Source organism: Anoplophora glabripennis, unplaced genomic scaffold (assembly GCF_000390285.2).
Source record: "Anoplophora glabripennis isolate ALB-LARVAE unplaced genomic scaffold, Agla_2.0 scaffold170, whole genome shotgun sequence".
In the NCBI taxonomy this organism is placed as follows: Eukaryota; Metazoa; Arthropoda; class Insecta; order Coleoptera; family Cerambycidae; genus Anoplophora; species Anoplophora glabripennis.
Window position 1 is genome coordinate 350,533 of NW_019416299.1, and position 15,637 is coordinate 366,169.

At 31.5% G+C, this 15,637-nt stretch overlaps 1 protein-coding gene across 1 annotated transcript in view; it reads right to left on the reverse strand.

Moving 5' to 3' along the window:
- Positions 1–1,368: 1,368 nt before the first annotated feature.
- The window catches only part of LOC108903954, a 25,878-nt gene continuing 11,609 nt past the window's right edge, over positions 1,369–15,637 (reverse strand). Inside the window, exon 4 of the mRNA XM_018706306.1 lies at positions 1,369–2,856. Within this exon, the coding sequence (XP_018561822.1) occupies positions 2,636–2,856 (221 nt within the window). The 3' untranslated portion in view covers positions 1,369–2,635. The remainder of the gene's footprint in view (positions 2,857–15,637) is intronic.

The window sequence follows — 15,637 nt, forward strand, 5'->3', positions numbered from 1 at the left end:
AGGAAAGTTGTTGGGTTCGGAAGGGGATATCGGAGGGCGTCCTTCAATTCGACCTTAACAAAAAGAAGGTCTTTAAGTACCTATCTAAACGTAAACGAATGTATCTATCTACACGTAAACGAGCTGTAAGAACCTACTTATCTAAACGTAAAATTTTGCGCTATTTTATTTAAAAAAAATTAAATTTGACCTTCAAATGATCTTGAAAGTCAGGGTCAACTCCAAGGTCACCATCCGATGTTCCCCTCCGAACCCAACAATTTTCGTAGGGTTATTTCCGGATTGGTGGCTTCTCCGAGGAGATATTCAGGTGAGTAATTTAAAATGGAACACTCTGTATATTCTATTGCCAATTATTTCTTAATTATCATGATTATTTAATTGACATTAATAAAATATATGATTATAATTATGTTAGTATGTTAGTAGTTACAAATTTTATTATAGATTTTTCAATTATTTCTTAAAAATAATTTTTTAATATTTTTAGTGAAGTTAGTTCATTTAATTTGTAATGTTTTTGTTGTTTTAATTTTAAATTTTATTTTATGCAGATATGAGTCATTAAGCGAAAAATTATAAAAAAAACAGTAAATAGCTGTTGCCAATGACAGAGATATTAGCCAAAAATCGGTTGTCATACGCTTCTGTGTAAGTGGAAAGGCACCTATCTCGATAAAAGCTAAAAAAAATCATTTCCAAATGAATATACAAGGTGCTTTATAACGAATAGGTCATACCGTAATAAGAGGTCTTGCTTACTTTAGTGTAAAGTTAATAATTACAAACGTACAACGGGTCAAAGATGAACAAAAATAATTTTCCAATCATTTTGACCAAATACGGGAGTTATTGTGACCTGGAATTCAAATTTGATTGGCATATTGCCATATTTCATAGGTAGCACTACGTTCGGCATGTAAAGAATCTTTCTTGGTTCTCTTTATATTAACTTTCTTCATACTTTTCTATGAATTAGAAATATTCATAGCTGATGTCACTAAGTATGAGCATCCATTTCTGAGAAAAAAGAGTTTTAACTGTGCAAGTAACAAGTAACCATTCAAAAAATCGCCATTTAGGCGTCCTAGAGACAAGTTTTATTGTCAATGATTTCAATTTCCTTGCTGTTAATATTCAGCTTTGTTAAAACCTAATTTGGAATAATAATTCTAAAGTAAATAAGGAACATTTAATAAAAACGCCTCGTCACAACTTACCAATACTGAAATGACACACATGATTTCGGTTTATCCTCAAAAAAAGTTATACAAAAACTTATTCCAACTGACGTCAACAGGAGAGAAAGTTATGTTTAGTTGTTACAAAGATTGCTCCCATAATCGAAATGGACGACCAGTCGTTCGAAGTTACGATTGAGCAAAACCCAAACATAAGTATCCGCCCAATAACACGAAATGTTGGAGTAAGGCTACATATTCTGTTCCATATGAAGAACAGTTTTATCCGTTTCGCTTTAGCCCAATACAAAATTTATTACAACATGACTTTATACCACGAGCACATTTTTGTGGAAATGTGATAAATCTTTAAGATCCAGATTTCGCTTCAAAGGTTTTGTTTGCGGATGAGGCAACTTTCACCAGAAAAGGTGCATTCAATGTTAAAAATTCAAATGAAACTTGAATTCGGCATTTTCAACAGAACCTTAAGATGAACATTTGCTTCGGGATACTTGACAACCATTTAATTGGCCCTATTGGACTTCCTGAGAGACTTAACGCAGAACATAATTTGAACTTTCTTGGTAGGTAACGATTTATTCGAGTTATTGGAAGATGTACCACTGAATAGGGCCCCGAAGTTCTCAATCGCCTGAATACTGATTTTCCAACTGATGGTATAGACGAGGTGGCGACAATTCATGGCCAGCTCATGGCGAGGGTTTGAATCCTATTGATTTTTACTTTTGGGGCTACATCAACACCTTGTAAATACAGGGGTTGAATTAATACTAGGAATATGTTATGGTAAAAGAGTGCCATTGTTCGAAATATCCATCCTAACTTTTCGCCAGGAGAATTTTTTTAAAACGATGTAGAAAATTAATTGAAGTGAAGGGTAATCACTTCGAACATTTACTCAAACATGAACATTAAAAAGTTGGTACCAATAGTCATGTGCATCAACACGTGGTAATATTTTCTTAGGTACCTACTCTTCTTATTCTTTTTTAAAATTGTTTTTCTTGATTTAATTCTTTGACCAAATTTGTTCCTGTATCTACCATGTGATTTTTTGTTCATCTTTGACTCCCTGTATGTTCGTTATTATTAATTTTTGCACTAAGGAAAGGTGCTGGGTTAGACCTGTCTATTTTGACTCCAAAAACCCCCCATTACGGTATTGCCCATCCTTTACAAAGCACTCTCTATATAAAATGTTTATAAATGGAGGGACGAATTAAAATACTTTGCATTTTTGTGGTTTAAATGCTAAAAGTCAATATTTTTAACCTATTTTCATTTTCTAACGTAGATAAAATGTAGGCGTGACACTGTGACACTAAAAAAATTATGCTATAAGGTTTAGGTTGGGACGAACTGGGACCAAAGTGAAATATCTGCTAATCGTCATAACCCGCGGTCGTGTTTATTTTTTCATTTGCGCTAAACTAAAGCCCAGAAACGGCTTGGTAGAAGACAAGGCAAATCAGAGTTAAGGCTGCGTTGAATTGGAATGACTTCAACGAGGAGTTGCAACCGTCCTTGTTACATTTGGAACAGTGGATCATCTTGTACATGCCAGTGCTCGTTTCGGCGACTTTCTTGCAGATGTCCAGGTTGCTGTGGAGCCCCAGCTGGCAACCTCGCAGCACGTACTTCTTGTTTCCCTCTGGAAAAAATAAAGGTTACAAAACTTAGCACATATTTAAAAAATCGATTTGTTTATTTTACAAAATTTACTCGCTGTCTGTTGAAATACAAACGTTTATAGCATAGCAAAGGACGGAAAAACTGCGCTATTTATCGACTGTTACTTGCCACAAACATTTACTGGAATCGGAATAAAGAGGGACTTGGGATTTATATGTATTTCCTACTGGTTAGATAAGAATCATTTACATAGTCAACGGAATACACACTCTGTTGGAGACTTGCCAAGTGTCAAGTTAACATATTAAGTCGAGCAAATGTTTTCCATCTGAAACGTGGTGGGTGTACAAATTTTTGGTTACACGACGGATGTAAAGTTTGATGAGAGTATTCTGCTTCCACCCTTATTTGTGTTTAAAGATTCAGGTACGAGTCTGTGACATAAAAGAAAATGACATATCGTTACGAAAATTGCTTTCTCCGGAGTTATAGGACGGTTTCCTATTTGTTTCATATTTTTTTTTCCAAATGATTTATGAAGAATATCTGAGAGGTTGTTCTATAGTTTCTTTTATTTTCAATGGTTTTGTGAAAGGGCAAGTTATAGAATAACGGTTTTACAAAACAATTGCAAACAAATATTTAAAAACGAAAAGTACTGCAAGAAATAAGAAAAAAGTTCGTATGAACATAAGTCCGTAAACGCTTCGGTTTCAGTACACAGGGTGTTGAAATTTTCGTGAGAATGAACGATATTGTTCATACAGGGTTTACCAATATTCTATGTACAAAAAAATGTTTTATTTTTCAAATAACTTGGAAACGCCTTGTAAGATTTTATTGGCATTTGGTACAACAATACTTCTATACATACAGGGTGTCTCACCAGGCACTCCATCGATGGATATCTGAGAAACCGCTCTAAGGATTTTTTTGAAATTGCGATGGTGTGATACGGACCGTGTGGCCTACTAAGCTAAACTATTTTCAAGGTCATCGTACTTCCGGTTATACCGGAAGTCGATACTAACTTTCTTATTTTAGATTGAACCCCCTGTATATTATTGCATTTTTGGAAAAAGCATTTGTTTTTAAGTTGAATACATAGATCACATTCTATACTTGACCGTTCCAGAGATATTTTGATTTTTAAGTAAAAATTGGCAGACACAGACTGTCAGCAAAATTTAGTTTTCCCGGAAACATAGGTTTATTTTTTTGTGCAAATTGGACATTTTGTAGAGGAAGACCTAATCTATCGAATTTGACATGAAAATTGTTCAGTTTTTATACAGGGTGGTCAAAAATAATAATAATAATACTCTTTATTATTCCAACAGGAAGAAATCCAATTACAGGAATAAGAAAACATAACAAAAGTACAATAATTACAATAATTTGTGATGCATGTACCTATATGTATATACACACTAAATAAATATATATAAATAAATGTACTGCTAATAGATAACAAAAAATTACAAAAAAAAACAAAAAAAATAACGTTCCAACAAACAAAATGTAATTTACAAAAAATACAAGTCAACAGAAAATTACGTTAAACGAGCCACCCAGCTACATACAGGGTGTCTCATAATTAGCTGCCAACCCTGAACATGCCGATTCTATGATCAAAACTAAGTAAAAAAGTTCATATGAACATGGGTCCGGAAATGCTTCCTAAGGGCACAGGGACCCATTGAAGAGGGAGGAATGGAAATCATTTTTTTGCAATATCTCTCAATCGCGTTGTGATAAATGAATGAAATTTGGTATACACAGCTAAATTTTGATGAGCAATTTGATGGACTAATGTATTTATTTCCATAAGGTCCATTGGGGTGGGTACGGGGGGCCCTTGGTACTTTGCGTGTGTAACTTTTTCATCTTTGACTTTTTAACAAATTGGACAGCAAATTCCGTTTTCCCGACCCGTTTTACGTTAAAGAGGTACTCTTGTTTCAAATCGTTATCTTTAACGGTTTCTGAGAAAATCGCTCTTGAATTAATCCCACTTTGGTCAATTTCATAGTAATTTAAATAAAAAATAATAATAATAATTTTACTTTCCTCTCTTTTCCATTTAAAGGATTAATTTTTATTTAATTTAATTTTTTATTATTTTTTTTTTAATTAAAATTAGATTAAATTTAAACAAAAAAATTTTTTTTGTTTAAATTACTATGAAATTGACCAAAGTGGGATTAATTCAAGAGCGAATTTCTCAGAAACCGTTAAAGATAACGATTTGAAACAAGAGTACCTTTTTAACGTAAAACAGTTCGGGAAAACGGAATTTGCTGTCCAATTTGTTAAAAAGTCAAAGATGAAAAAGTTACACACGCAAAGTACCAAGGCCCCCCCCGTACCCACCCCAATGGACCTTGTGGAAATAAATACATTAGTCCATCAAATTTCACATCAAAATTTAGCTGTGTATACCAAATTTCATTCATTTATCACAACGCGATTGAGAGATATTGCAAAAAAATTATTTCCATTCCTCCCTCTTCAATGGGTCCCTGTGCCCTTAGGAAGCATTTCCGGACCCATGTTCATATGAACTTTTTTACTTAGTTTTGATCATAGAGTCGGCCTGTTCAGGGTTGGCAGCTAATTATGAAACACCCTGTATACTCTTTAATGCATCACTATGTATATCACAGTTAGGAGCAATTTTATTATAAAGCCCACACATCAATGAGATAGGAGACTTTATTAAAATGTTTGTACGAGGAACATCACAGTAAAACAGATCTTGCTATCTAGAATTCTCACGAGGTATCAAAAAATTTATTTTTTCTAAAAGTTCAGGACAATCAATATTGTTATTTAAGATGTTGTACAGAAAACGAGTCAACATAATATTACGTCTGGTTTCCAGTGAATCAAAATTAAATCTGTTAAGCAGTTGATTTTGGGGAAAATCTGGGAGGATAAGACCCATCTTGCAAATAAGATAAAAATGTAAAAAACTGTCTTTGAACTGATTCCAACCGCTGACAATGAACTTGATAAATTAGATACCATATCATCGAGCCATATTCCATTTTAGATCTCACAAGAGCACAAAACAGGGTTTTAAAAGTGCTTGTACTGGAAAAATCCGACAGTTACAATAAATAAAGCCATACGATTTAAAGACACCAGAAACAATATTATTGATATGATCAATAAAAGTAAGTATACTGTCAAAGTATATACCTAAATCCTTGAATACTATCACCAATGGAGTAGTTATAAATGGGAAAGCTAGTCTTGCGAGTGTAAGTTATTACATGGCATTTAGATGTATTAAGTTTCAGACGATTTATTTCACACCAAGAAGTCATTTGATTGATACATTCTTGAAGGCGAATATAATTTGAAGGAAATTTGATTTCATCCGCATATAACAAATGTTCACCAGTGATAATCTCTGGAAGATCGTTAATAAAAAATAAAAATAATATGGGACCCAAATTTGAGCCTTAAGGAACGCCTGATGTTGGAGAAAATGATTCTGAGGTAAAATTTTGATACCTGACCATAAAATATCTATCACTTAAGTAAGAAGTAAACAGTTTAATCAGAGCCTCAGAAAATCCAAAACTTCCCAGTTTGACGAGGAGTATATTGTGGTCTATCTGATCAAAAGCTTTTTGGAAGTCTACACTGACTTCGTCCACCTGCCCTCTATTATCCAAAACCTCAGAAACGTATTGAGTGAATACAGCTAAATTAGATGTTGTAGACTTCCTTTGCATAAAGCCATGCTGCCGTGGCGATTATCGAATATGAAGTTCAGAAAATGTAGAAAACTCGAAATTTTTAAATGGAAACCCCTAATTTTTTAACGTATTCGGTTTCTGCACTAAAATTAAGTGTAACTTTGTTAAAGTTTCCCTATACCTAAACCCAGTGGTTTTAATTTTATTTACGTATAAACATTTCCCTTTTCTTAAAATGATGTTTCCATTTGTTTAGCACATTTTAGGTTGGCGTGACAAATAAGTAACAATCAACTGTCACCGGTTTTCAATTGTAAAATTTATTTAGTTCTTTGTGGGTCGGTGCTCTAATAGAATCCGGTGATATCTGCTATTTTATTTGGGACACTGAAAAATAGTATATATAACAAAACTGTGCTCATAATTTAAACAAGGGTGATGCTATAGCTTCTACTTTTGTTTGTCTTAAAGATGAAAGATTTGTTAAAAATTCATACAAACACTTAAATTTTTAAAAATGTTGATTTTGCATAGGGTCTATGATCTCATTGAAAAGACTGTTTGAGTAATAAATATTTCGTGTTAGTTGAACATGAACATAATAAACATGTTATTAAATTACTGAAAATAAATAAATATTTTATTCAGTGAAGCCTTCGAAACCTGTTTAAAAAAAATGTACTCGAAACTATGAAGGAATAAGCGTTGCAAATTGTACCATTGTACAATTCCTCATTATTGGTTTTGGAGTACCTAAGTGAAACTTACGAAGAAATGTGGAATGGTTCAATGGCCATCTAGCTCGCCAGACCTGAAAAAGTACGACTTCTTTATCTTAAAAGTGTGTGCAGAATCGATTGAGGACTTTCAAGTACCAGAAGTCATTTTCGAAACAGAAATCTCCTAAAAATCATACATGTCGTTGTCGCTACCCTAGTATATTACAGGAGGAAAAGCAATAAGAAAACAATAAAAATCTCGATCTTAATCACTATTTAAGTGTTAAAAACAAATCGGATAGATAAATGTTTGTCAACTGGCTTATTGTTGTTAAGAAAATGTAACTGTTTAAAGATCGTAAAGCTAATATTTGCCAGAGATTAGTGGCTTCATTTATCGCGACCTAATTTAGAAGGTATGTGTCTGCTGAATTCTGCTTAGATACCGAGAGGTAAATAAACATTAGAGAGAACAAAAGTTGCAATTATTTTTCCATCAATCATCTCGCCTACAATGCACAGAGTGATTATAAGAATATTTTTATGAAAAAAATGTAGACGATAATTACTATCAGAAGTAATTAATAACGTTTTCGATACGCGCGGTAACAGAGATATTTAGGATTAAAGTAAGTGTAAAATGACGTCTAGAAAACGTACAATGTGGATTGCATTTTATATTGATATATTTATTTAATTCTCACTGCGAAATCCAAACCAAGTTTGATAAACACGAGCTTTACTAATTCTTAAGGCGTCCCCACTTTTTTTTTTAATTTGCATTGTGGCAAGGTACCAAAGACATCAGTGTTCAAAAATATGATTTAAAACTTGTACAAACAGTCTTTAGGGACAAATTTTCTTAAATATTCAAGCAGTATTCATGATGAAGTGTTTTTAAATAGAACATTCAAGGAATTGTTTATTGAAGGTCAAAATATACGTCGTTTAAACGTCATCTTGAAGACGAAGGCAACGAAAAGCTTTTAATCTAATTCGTCGTCACTTTTCTTATTCAATTAACTGAACGTCATAAAATAGACGTTATTTCGACGTCTTCTTGAAAGCGAAGAGAAAATAGCATATAAATTCATTTTTCTTCGCTTTTTTTTAATGTACGATCTCTTCTTATCAAGAATTGTATATTTAAAACAACGACGAAGGAATATCTTTCTATTTTTTCTTCTATTTTAAAAAAACAAGAAGACTGTTGATGGAAGGTTACAAAATAAACGCTGTTTAAACGTCGTTTTGAAGACGAAGTGAACGAATATTATCGTAATTTTCTCTTGATAAATTATATTCAAATGAAACGTTTAAGAAATAGTCGCAAAATGTACGTCATATAGATGTAATTTTGAAGGCAAAGGAAACAAAATGCCTTTAACCTATTTTGGCCTCACTTTTTCAAATATACGATCAGTTTTCTTAATAAACTGTTTTTAAATAAAACTTTTGAGATATTTTTAATTAATGGTCACGAAGTAGACGTCATTTAGACGTGATTTAGAAGGCAAATTCTTCATATTTTTTTTAAATACAACCCATTTTCTCGACATAATGTTCTAAATGAAATATTTAATGAATTGTTAGTTGAAAGTACTAAAATAGACGTCGTTTAAACGTCATCTTGATGACGATTGGAACGATTTTCATTCTAACCTATTTCTGCGTTTGTTTTTTTTTAAATATACTCGTATGATCGGTTCTCTTGATAAACTATGTTCAAACATTTTTAATGCATTTTAATTAAAGGTCATAAAATAGACGTCATTTAGACGTGATTTAGACGGCAAATACTTTGTATTATTTTAAATACAACCTATTTTCTCGACATTGTGTCTAAATGACATATTTAATGAATTGTTAGTTGAAAGTTATAAAATAGACGTCGTCTAAATGTCATCTTGAAGACGATTGGAATGATTTTTCATTCAAACATATTTCTGCGTCTGTTTTTTTTAAATATACGACCAGTTCTCTTGATAAACTATTTTTAAAGCAACCTTTTAATAAATTTTAATTAATGGTCATAAAATTGACGTTATTTAGACGTCATCTGGCAAACCAGGTAAATGAATAGCACTGACTCTCCATCACTTTTTTTAAATATACGACCTGTTTTCGTGATCAGCGTTTTAAAAATGTAATATTAGCTTTGTCCTTGTGGAATCTCATGAATATATATTACGGGACCTATGAGTGACGTTCAAACCCCAGAGGAACCTTTTCACATACAGCGTTGATAACGTCATGCATCTGATTGTAATACTTGGACCTGGCAAGATGTAGATAAGGCTCTGGGAAAGCACGCCACTTTAAGGGAAAATGTCAGGGGCAACCTCGAACACTTCATGCGACGCGGCTATAAAAAATCGGAACCGACGGAAAGCCACGCAATACCCTTCACATAATTTTTTTCAACGGCACGATCGTTAGGAAATACTTTTTACCTTGGAGTAGAAATTGAGGCTCTATATATAACTTTGAGAACACACACAAATCGTCAATAAAAATACACGCCAGAAGTCACTGACTCGTGCGGGAGAAGGTGCGGTTTATTATTATCCAGTTGGGAATGAGAGGAGACGAGTTTGCTTAGTCGAAATTTCCTTTTTATTCAATGAAAGTTTGTTATTTACGTCAAATGCAAATTGTTTGTCAGTTAGGTGCGCTAATCTTATTTTTTTTAGATAATTCCAGACAATTGTCACATAAATCTATTGTGGATCGCATATTTCTGGTAAAGAAACAACTTCAGTGATTAAACATTAATCTAAAAGTATTTAATACTAATCTCAATAATGTTTAATAATAACTTATCAGTCAACAAAGCTACTTTTTTCAGAATATCTAGATTGCGGTTTTAAGAAAATTTAAAAAACGTGTTGAATTTGTCACTGACTAAATTCTGTCTTATAAGAATAAATATACATATAAATATATTTTTCATCTTTCATGTCGAAGAAAAAAAAATAGTAAGGTCCTAAAAAATTTTTCATAAAATCTCAATTAAATATTGGGCAAATTATTAAAGCAAATATATGACACGTAATCAGAAAGACGAGAGAAATCCAATAAAAGGCAAACATACAGGATGTCCTAATGTCCTACTATACAGGGTGTTTTTTAAGTAGAGGTCAAAAATCCAGGGGCGTATTCTATGGACTAAATTAGGGTTTTTTGTTATATAAGTGCGGGGCCAGTAAAAAATAAAAGAAAAATCAGTTTTTAATTTTTAATTTCTAAACCTTACTGAAATCTTGAAAAGTAAAACGTGTAGAACAAAAGTAAACACAAAAATAAAATCCTTGATGTTCTGCTTATTCATTGTTACTATTTAAATTTACTAAAATAAAATAATATCTAAAAAAAAGCGTTTGTAAAACATGCGTTTGCTGTTATCCTAACCCCACATTTTAAGAATTATTTTCACGTACTTGTAAATAAAAGTAAACAATTTTATATGTAAGGACTAAGAAAGTAAATGTTATAAGAATATTTACATGTGGAGTTGTATATAAAAAAGTTCATATTTTCGTAGATTTCAGTACCTAAAACCTTGATGGTTTGATCGTTTTTTGCACCTGTTTATTACTGCGGTGTCTTTGAAAATATTCAGATGGCATGACATAACATTCCTATTATTTGATAAGCTTTAGATTAATCAGTTATTAAATGTTTGAAATTATTTGTCTTTGTGGAAAACATTATTTAAAGAACATGGCGCCCTCAAGATAATTTTGCTAAATTCGTTGTGAATATTTATAAAACAGTAGGTATGAAACAAAAAATTACCACCTTTAGAAATTTACCAGAGGTGGAGCGATCATTATTTGCCAAAAAAAATATTACAAATAAAATATGCGCATTGTATTATCTTCACTTTGTAGCGATCTTCCTAATACTATTATTTGGGTTTTCTTCAATTTCATGTAGAATAGGTTCTTCCAACTCATAGGTTCTAATACTGGAGGGTCTTCCAGGAATTGGACCTTTCTGAAATGAGCTCCGAAAGACGTTGAAAAATCTGAACATTCTTGGATTTGGAGTTGGATGATCTGGAAATCTTTCCATATAAATTCGTCTAGCCTCAGCACTATTTCCGTCTACAAATATTAAACCATATTGGCCATTTTAGCATTTGAATATATATTTTTTTTGGCAAATAATGACCCATGATACCCACAACTCCGCCACTAGTAAGTCTGTAAAGCTGGTAATTTTTTGTTTCATACCTACTGTCATAAATATGCACATCGAATGTGGTTAAATTATCTCAAGCGGTTTAGAAATTAAAAATTAAAAACTGATTTTTTTTTAAATTTTGACTCCTATAGCTGGACAATGGCTGCCCTAAGACCCCACATTTACATAACAAAAAAACCTTATTATTGGCCATAGAATACGCCCCTGGATTTTTGACCTCTGCTTAAGAAACACCCTGTATAATAAAAACAAATGCAATATCATAATGTTTGTTTTTGTAAAACTTTAGTGTTTACTATTTTTTCCTAGATTGAAAGCCAAAAAAGATAAGGGGGTGGAATATTACGCGAGTGTAAAAATTAAGTACCTACCTATATCCGCAATTACTTAATTTTTAGATGAAGAGTGATATTATTTTATTACATTTTTTGTTACACCACATATTTTACGCGTTTCTAATAATCTATTCAAATTTTGCACATTTAATACTAATCGAATGCGTGATATCATTTGGAATAATCTACAGTGTGAAACTTTTGTTGAAATACTGAGATTTCTTTTAAGAAAAAAGAAAACTGCCGTCTTTTGTCGGTCAAATTTTTGACATCATGTTTTTCTGTGTCTGTTTCGATAATGTTCGAATAAAACGAAAATAACTGAACAAACAATAAAACTTCCCGAGAAATATATATCTATTATGCTAAATCACGTTTATTACACATCTACAACTGTTTAAAATCATCTATGAAATTTGATCATCTTAAATATACCGGTTATAAAAGGATATCTAATATTTATCTAAACTAATCTAAGTATTATATTTTAAAATTTGTCTGATTGGGAAATTCTTACAAAAATTCAACAGATATAAATTGCTACTGAAATACTATTAAATTAAAATAACCCTTTGTTGCTGTCTCGTTTACATAAGATGTACGATACAAGAATATCAGTGTAAAATGTAACATAAGTACCTCAGGACAAAAGTACCTTTAAAGTTTGTAATACATTCAGCAAAAAAATTAAGGAGCAGAAAAATATTCAAATTTTTTAGTGATTTTTTACTTTTGAGACTGTAATTTTGAAAATTAATACACTACTTTATTTAAAAACAAAATTAGTATAAATATTTGTTGACAAAAGAATTTAAAAATATTAAATTTTGTGTTAAAAAGTATAAAGAACATTCCCATATTTTAAAAAATTTCGTTCTGGAATTTTAAATTAAAAAAAATATATTTTATATTCCCGAATCGTCAGTTTTATAAAAAATTAAAAGAACAGGTTTATTGCTCCTTAAATATCAATTACTGATTAAGAGGAAACAAATTTTTCTGCTTTATTTTTCTCACAATTTCGAATTAAAAACTCGTAAAATATCGAAAGAAAAAAAATTTGAAAAATTCAATTTAAAAAAAATTTAATTTTTCAAAATTTAAAAAAATTTTTTGTATTTGCTTTTTCACAATTTTTTTTTCACAATTTTACATTGAAAATATCAAATGTCGAGGATTTTTTTTAATTAAAAGTTTTTAAAAATTTGTTTTTCAAAATTTTAATATTTTTCTTCGATATTTGATGAATATTTAACGCGAAATTGTGAGAAAAATAACGCAAATAATTTGTTTCTTCTTAATGATGACTAATTGATGTTTAAGGAGCCTGATGCTTTAATTTTTTATAAAACTTTGACGATTCATGAAAGGAAAACGGTTCGACCAATCAATTTCAAAATTTACAGGCCTCATTGGCATGTATTGAGCTAAAAAAACCTGCAAACATTGGTACTTTTCGTAATACTCGCAAAGCAGTCGTTGATTTTCCAAAAATAGCCGAAAAGTCATTTTTTTGCACTTTTTCAAATTAATACGGAGTATAATTTTTTTTCTCAAACATACCCTTGAAAAGGATCGATTCATGTTTCTAACACCCACCTTCCATTCGCTGTACGATCATTAGTTCTTGAAATATCGATGATCAAAAAAAAAGGTGACTTTTCACTTTATACCCGATATCTCGTGAGAATTAATCGTACAGAAAATTAAAAAAAAAATTGTAGCTGAGGAATCAGGCTAACTAACTCTGACATTACATTATTTATTTTGATTGCGCCGAGAGTGATACTCAAAAAAATGTTTCATCTCAAGATTTCAAAACTAGAATCTTCAAGTTTCAAGATGCCTCTTTTTTTCTCGGAGCATTATTCAAGAAATTATGCCTAATTCATTGGTCGCGCTACATAAAATTGTAACCAGAAAAATCGATTGTCCAGACTTACTAGCTACATTATACTTTCACACTGCCACCCGTTTCTTATGATTTTTTATTTTCCCACACCTAAAACTGATCTGTTGAAATTTTCACCTTTGTACGTAATGGATCTTAGTTATCGTCACATGCAAAAAATTCAGTGGATATTTTTCATGGTACCATTAGATGCATCAAACAAAAAGTCTTTACAAATTAGTAAATTATGTTATTTATACTTGTGTACTTATTTATACAGGGTGTGGGGTGTATAATCTATAAAAATTAAACTACAGCTTCCTGATGATGTTTGTAATAGAAAAGTCTTTTATCTTCGCGTTTTTTTTTTTGTAAATTAAAGTTCATTTATTCAACGAAAATGAAGGCGGACCTTGTGCTATTTATTAAAAACTTTGGAAATGTTTTTATGCGACCCAAGATGCAACCTTAAAATTTAAGTCGGTATAATCTAATAATAATAATACTAAAAGAAGCTTAGGTTACATTGTCAAAAAACTTGTGCAGTCAACTGATGTTGTATTTGTATTGAATTCATTATTCACTTAATTATTAAATATTAAGCATCGTCCATCGACCCATCAGTGTTAAAAAGTTCAAGATTCCAGACAAAAGTTTTTATTTTGTAATTCCACGATAGTGACAGTATAATTTTCATGAAGAAGTAAAAAATAAGAAAAGCGTGCCGATTACATTAAAAACGAGATTCTTCTTTCTTTGCTTAATTTTTTAGTTTGTGCACAAACTAGTTTTACGATGAACCGAGAAAACAATGCATTTACTATTTCCGAACGTGTCGATATGGTGTTAGTGTATGGTGCCACCGGAGAAAATGCGCTCGCGACGACTAGGTTGTCCCGGGAACGATGGTCACAACGTCACCCCCCCATGTACAAATACAATCCTCTACATAGTCCATTGAAATGAAGGCTGAACCTCCATTTTTTCTTCTGTCGATCAAACCTGGGCGCAAATATGTATTCGACCCTCAGGAATCCGAATCCGCAAAAATTTTTGACCTAGGTGGTCAGGAAAGGGGTCAAAAGGTCAAAAAACCGTAAAAAAATAAGGTTTTTCGCAAATATCTCGTAAACTACGGCAAGTAGCAAAAAAATAATTGCACCATCGTGTTCCCAGGGAAATTTTACATCGATTTTATGCTATTGCTTATTAAAATTAAATAAATTTATGTCATCTTTTGGACAATTACTAAGCACGAGAGGGGAAGTGTATATCTCCGGCGGTGGGGAGTAGTACAGCGCGCACCCTACATGTATCGGCTGACTCGCAGTCGACAGCTCTAGCAGGTGTGCCTGTTTGGAATATAATGCGATTTCAAATATAATTAGCCTGCAGTTGTAGTGGATTTTTTTTTGCTACTTTAATTTTTAAATGAAAAACCAAAAATATTACTAATGATTAATGAATGAACAGAAAAAAATTTTTAGAATGAAATACTTATTGCAAAAATGAAATATACAGGGTGTCCCGAAATTAGGGGGTAATATTTCTACAGGGTGTTCTGTGTCGAAAAAGATTACTTTTTCTTTATATAAACGTGGGTCCAAAAATTCTTCCTAAATTTACCATAACTTTTTTGTGCGTTGACTTTTTTTAACTTTTGAAAAGTATGAAATTTCATGATTTTTTATTAAAAAAAGGTACTCTTGGTTCATATTGGTAGAATGTTCCATTTTTGTGTAAAATCCGTTTAAAAATAATGTTATATGTGTTAATCATCGGGAATTGAAATTGTCAATATCGCAGATTTTGAATAACAAATATGCGTTTGACGTTATTTGCATTGACAGTTCAGTTATTTAGTTTTTGTGAATTGTTATCTTCATAAAAATTCTCGAATCTTTAGTAAATGATTATTTGACAAAGTAAAAAAAAA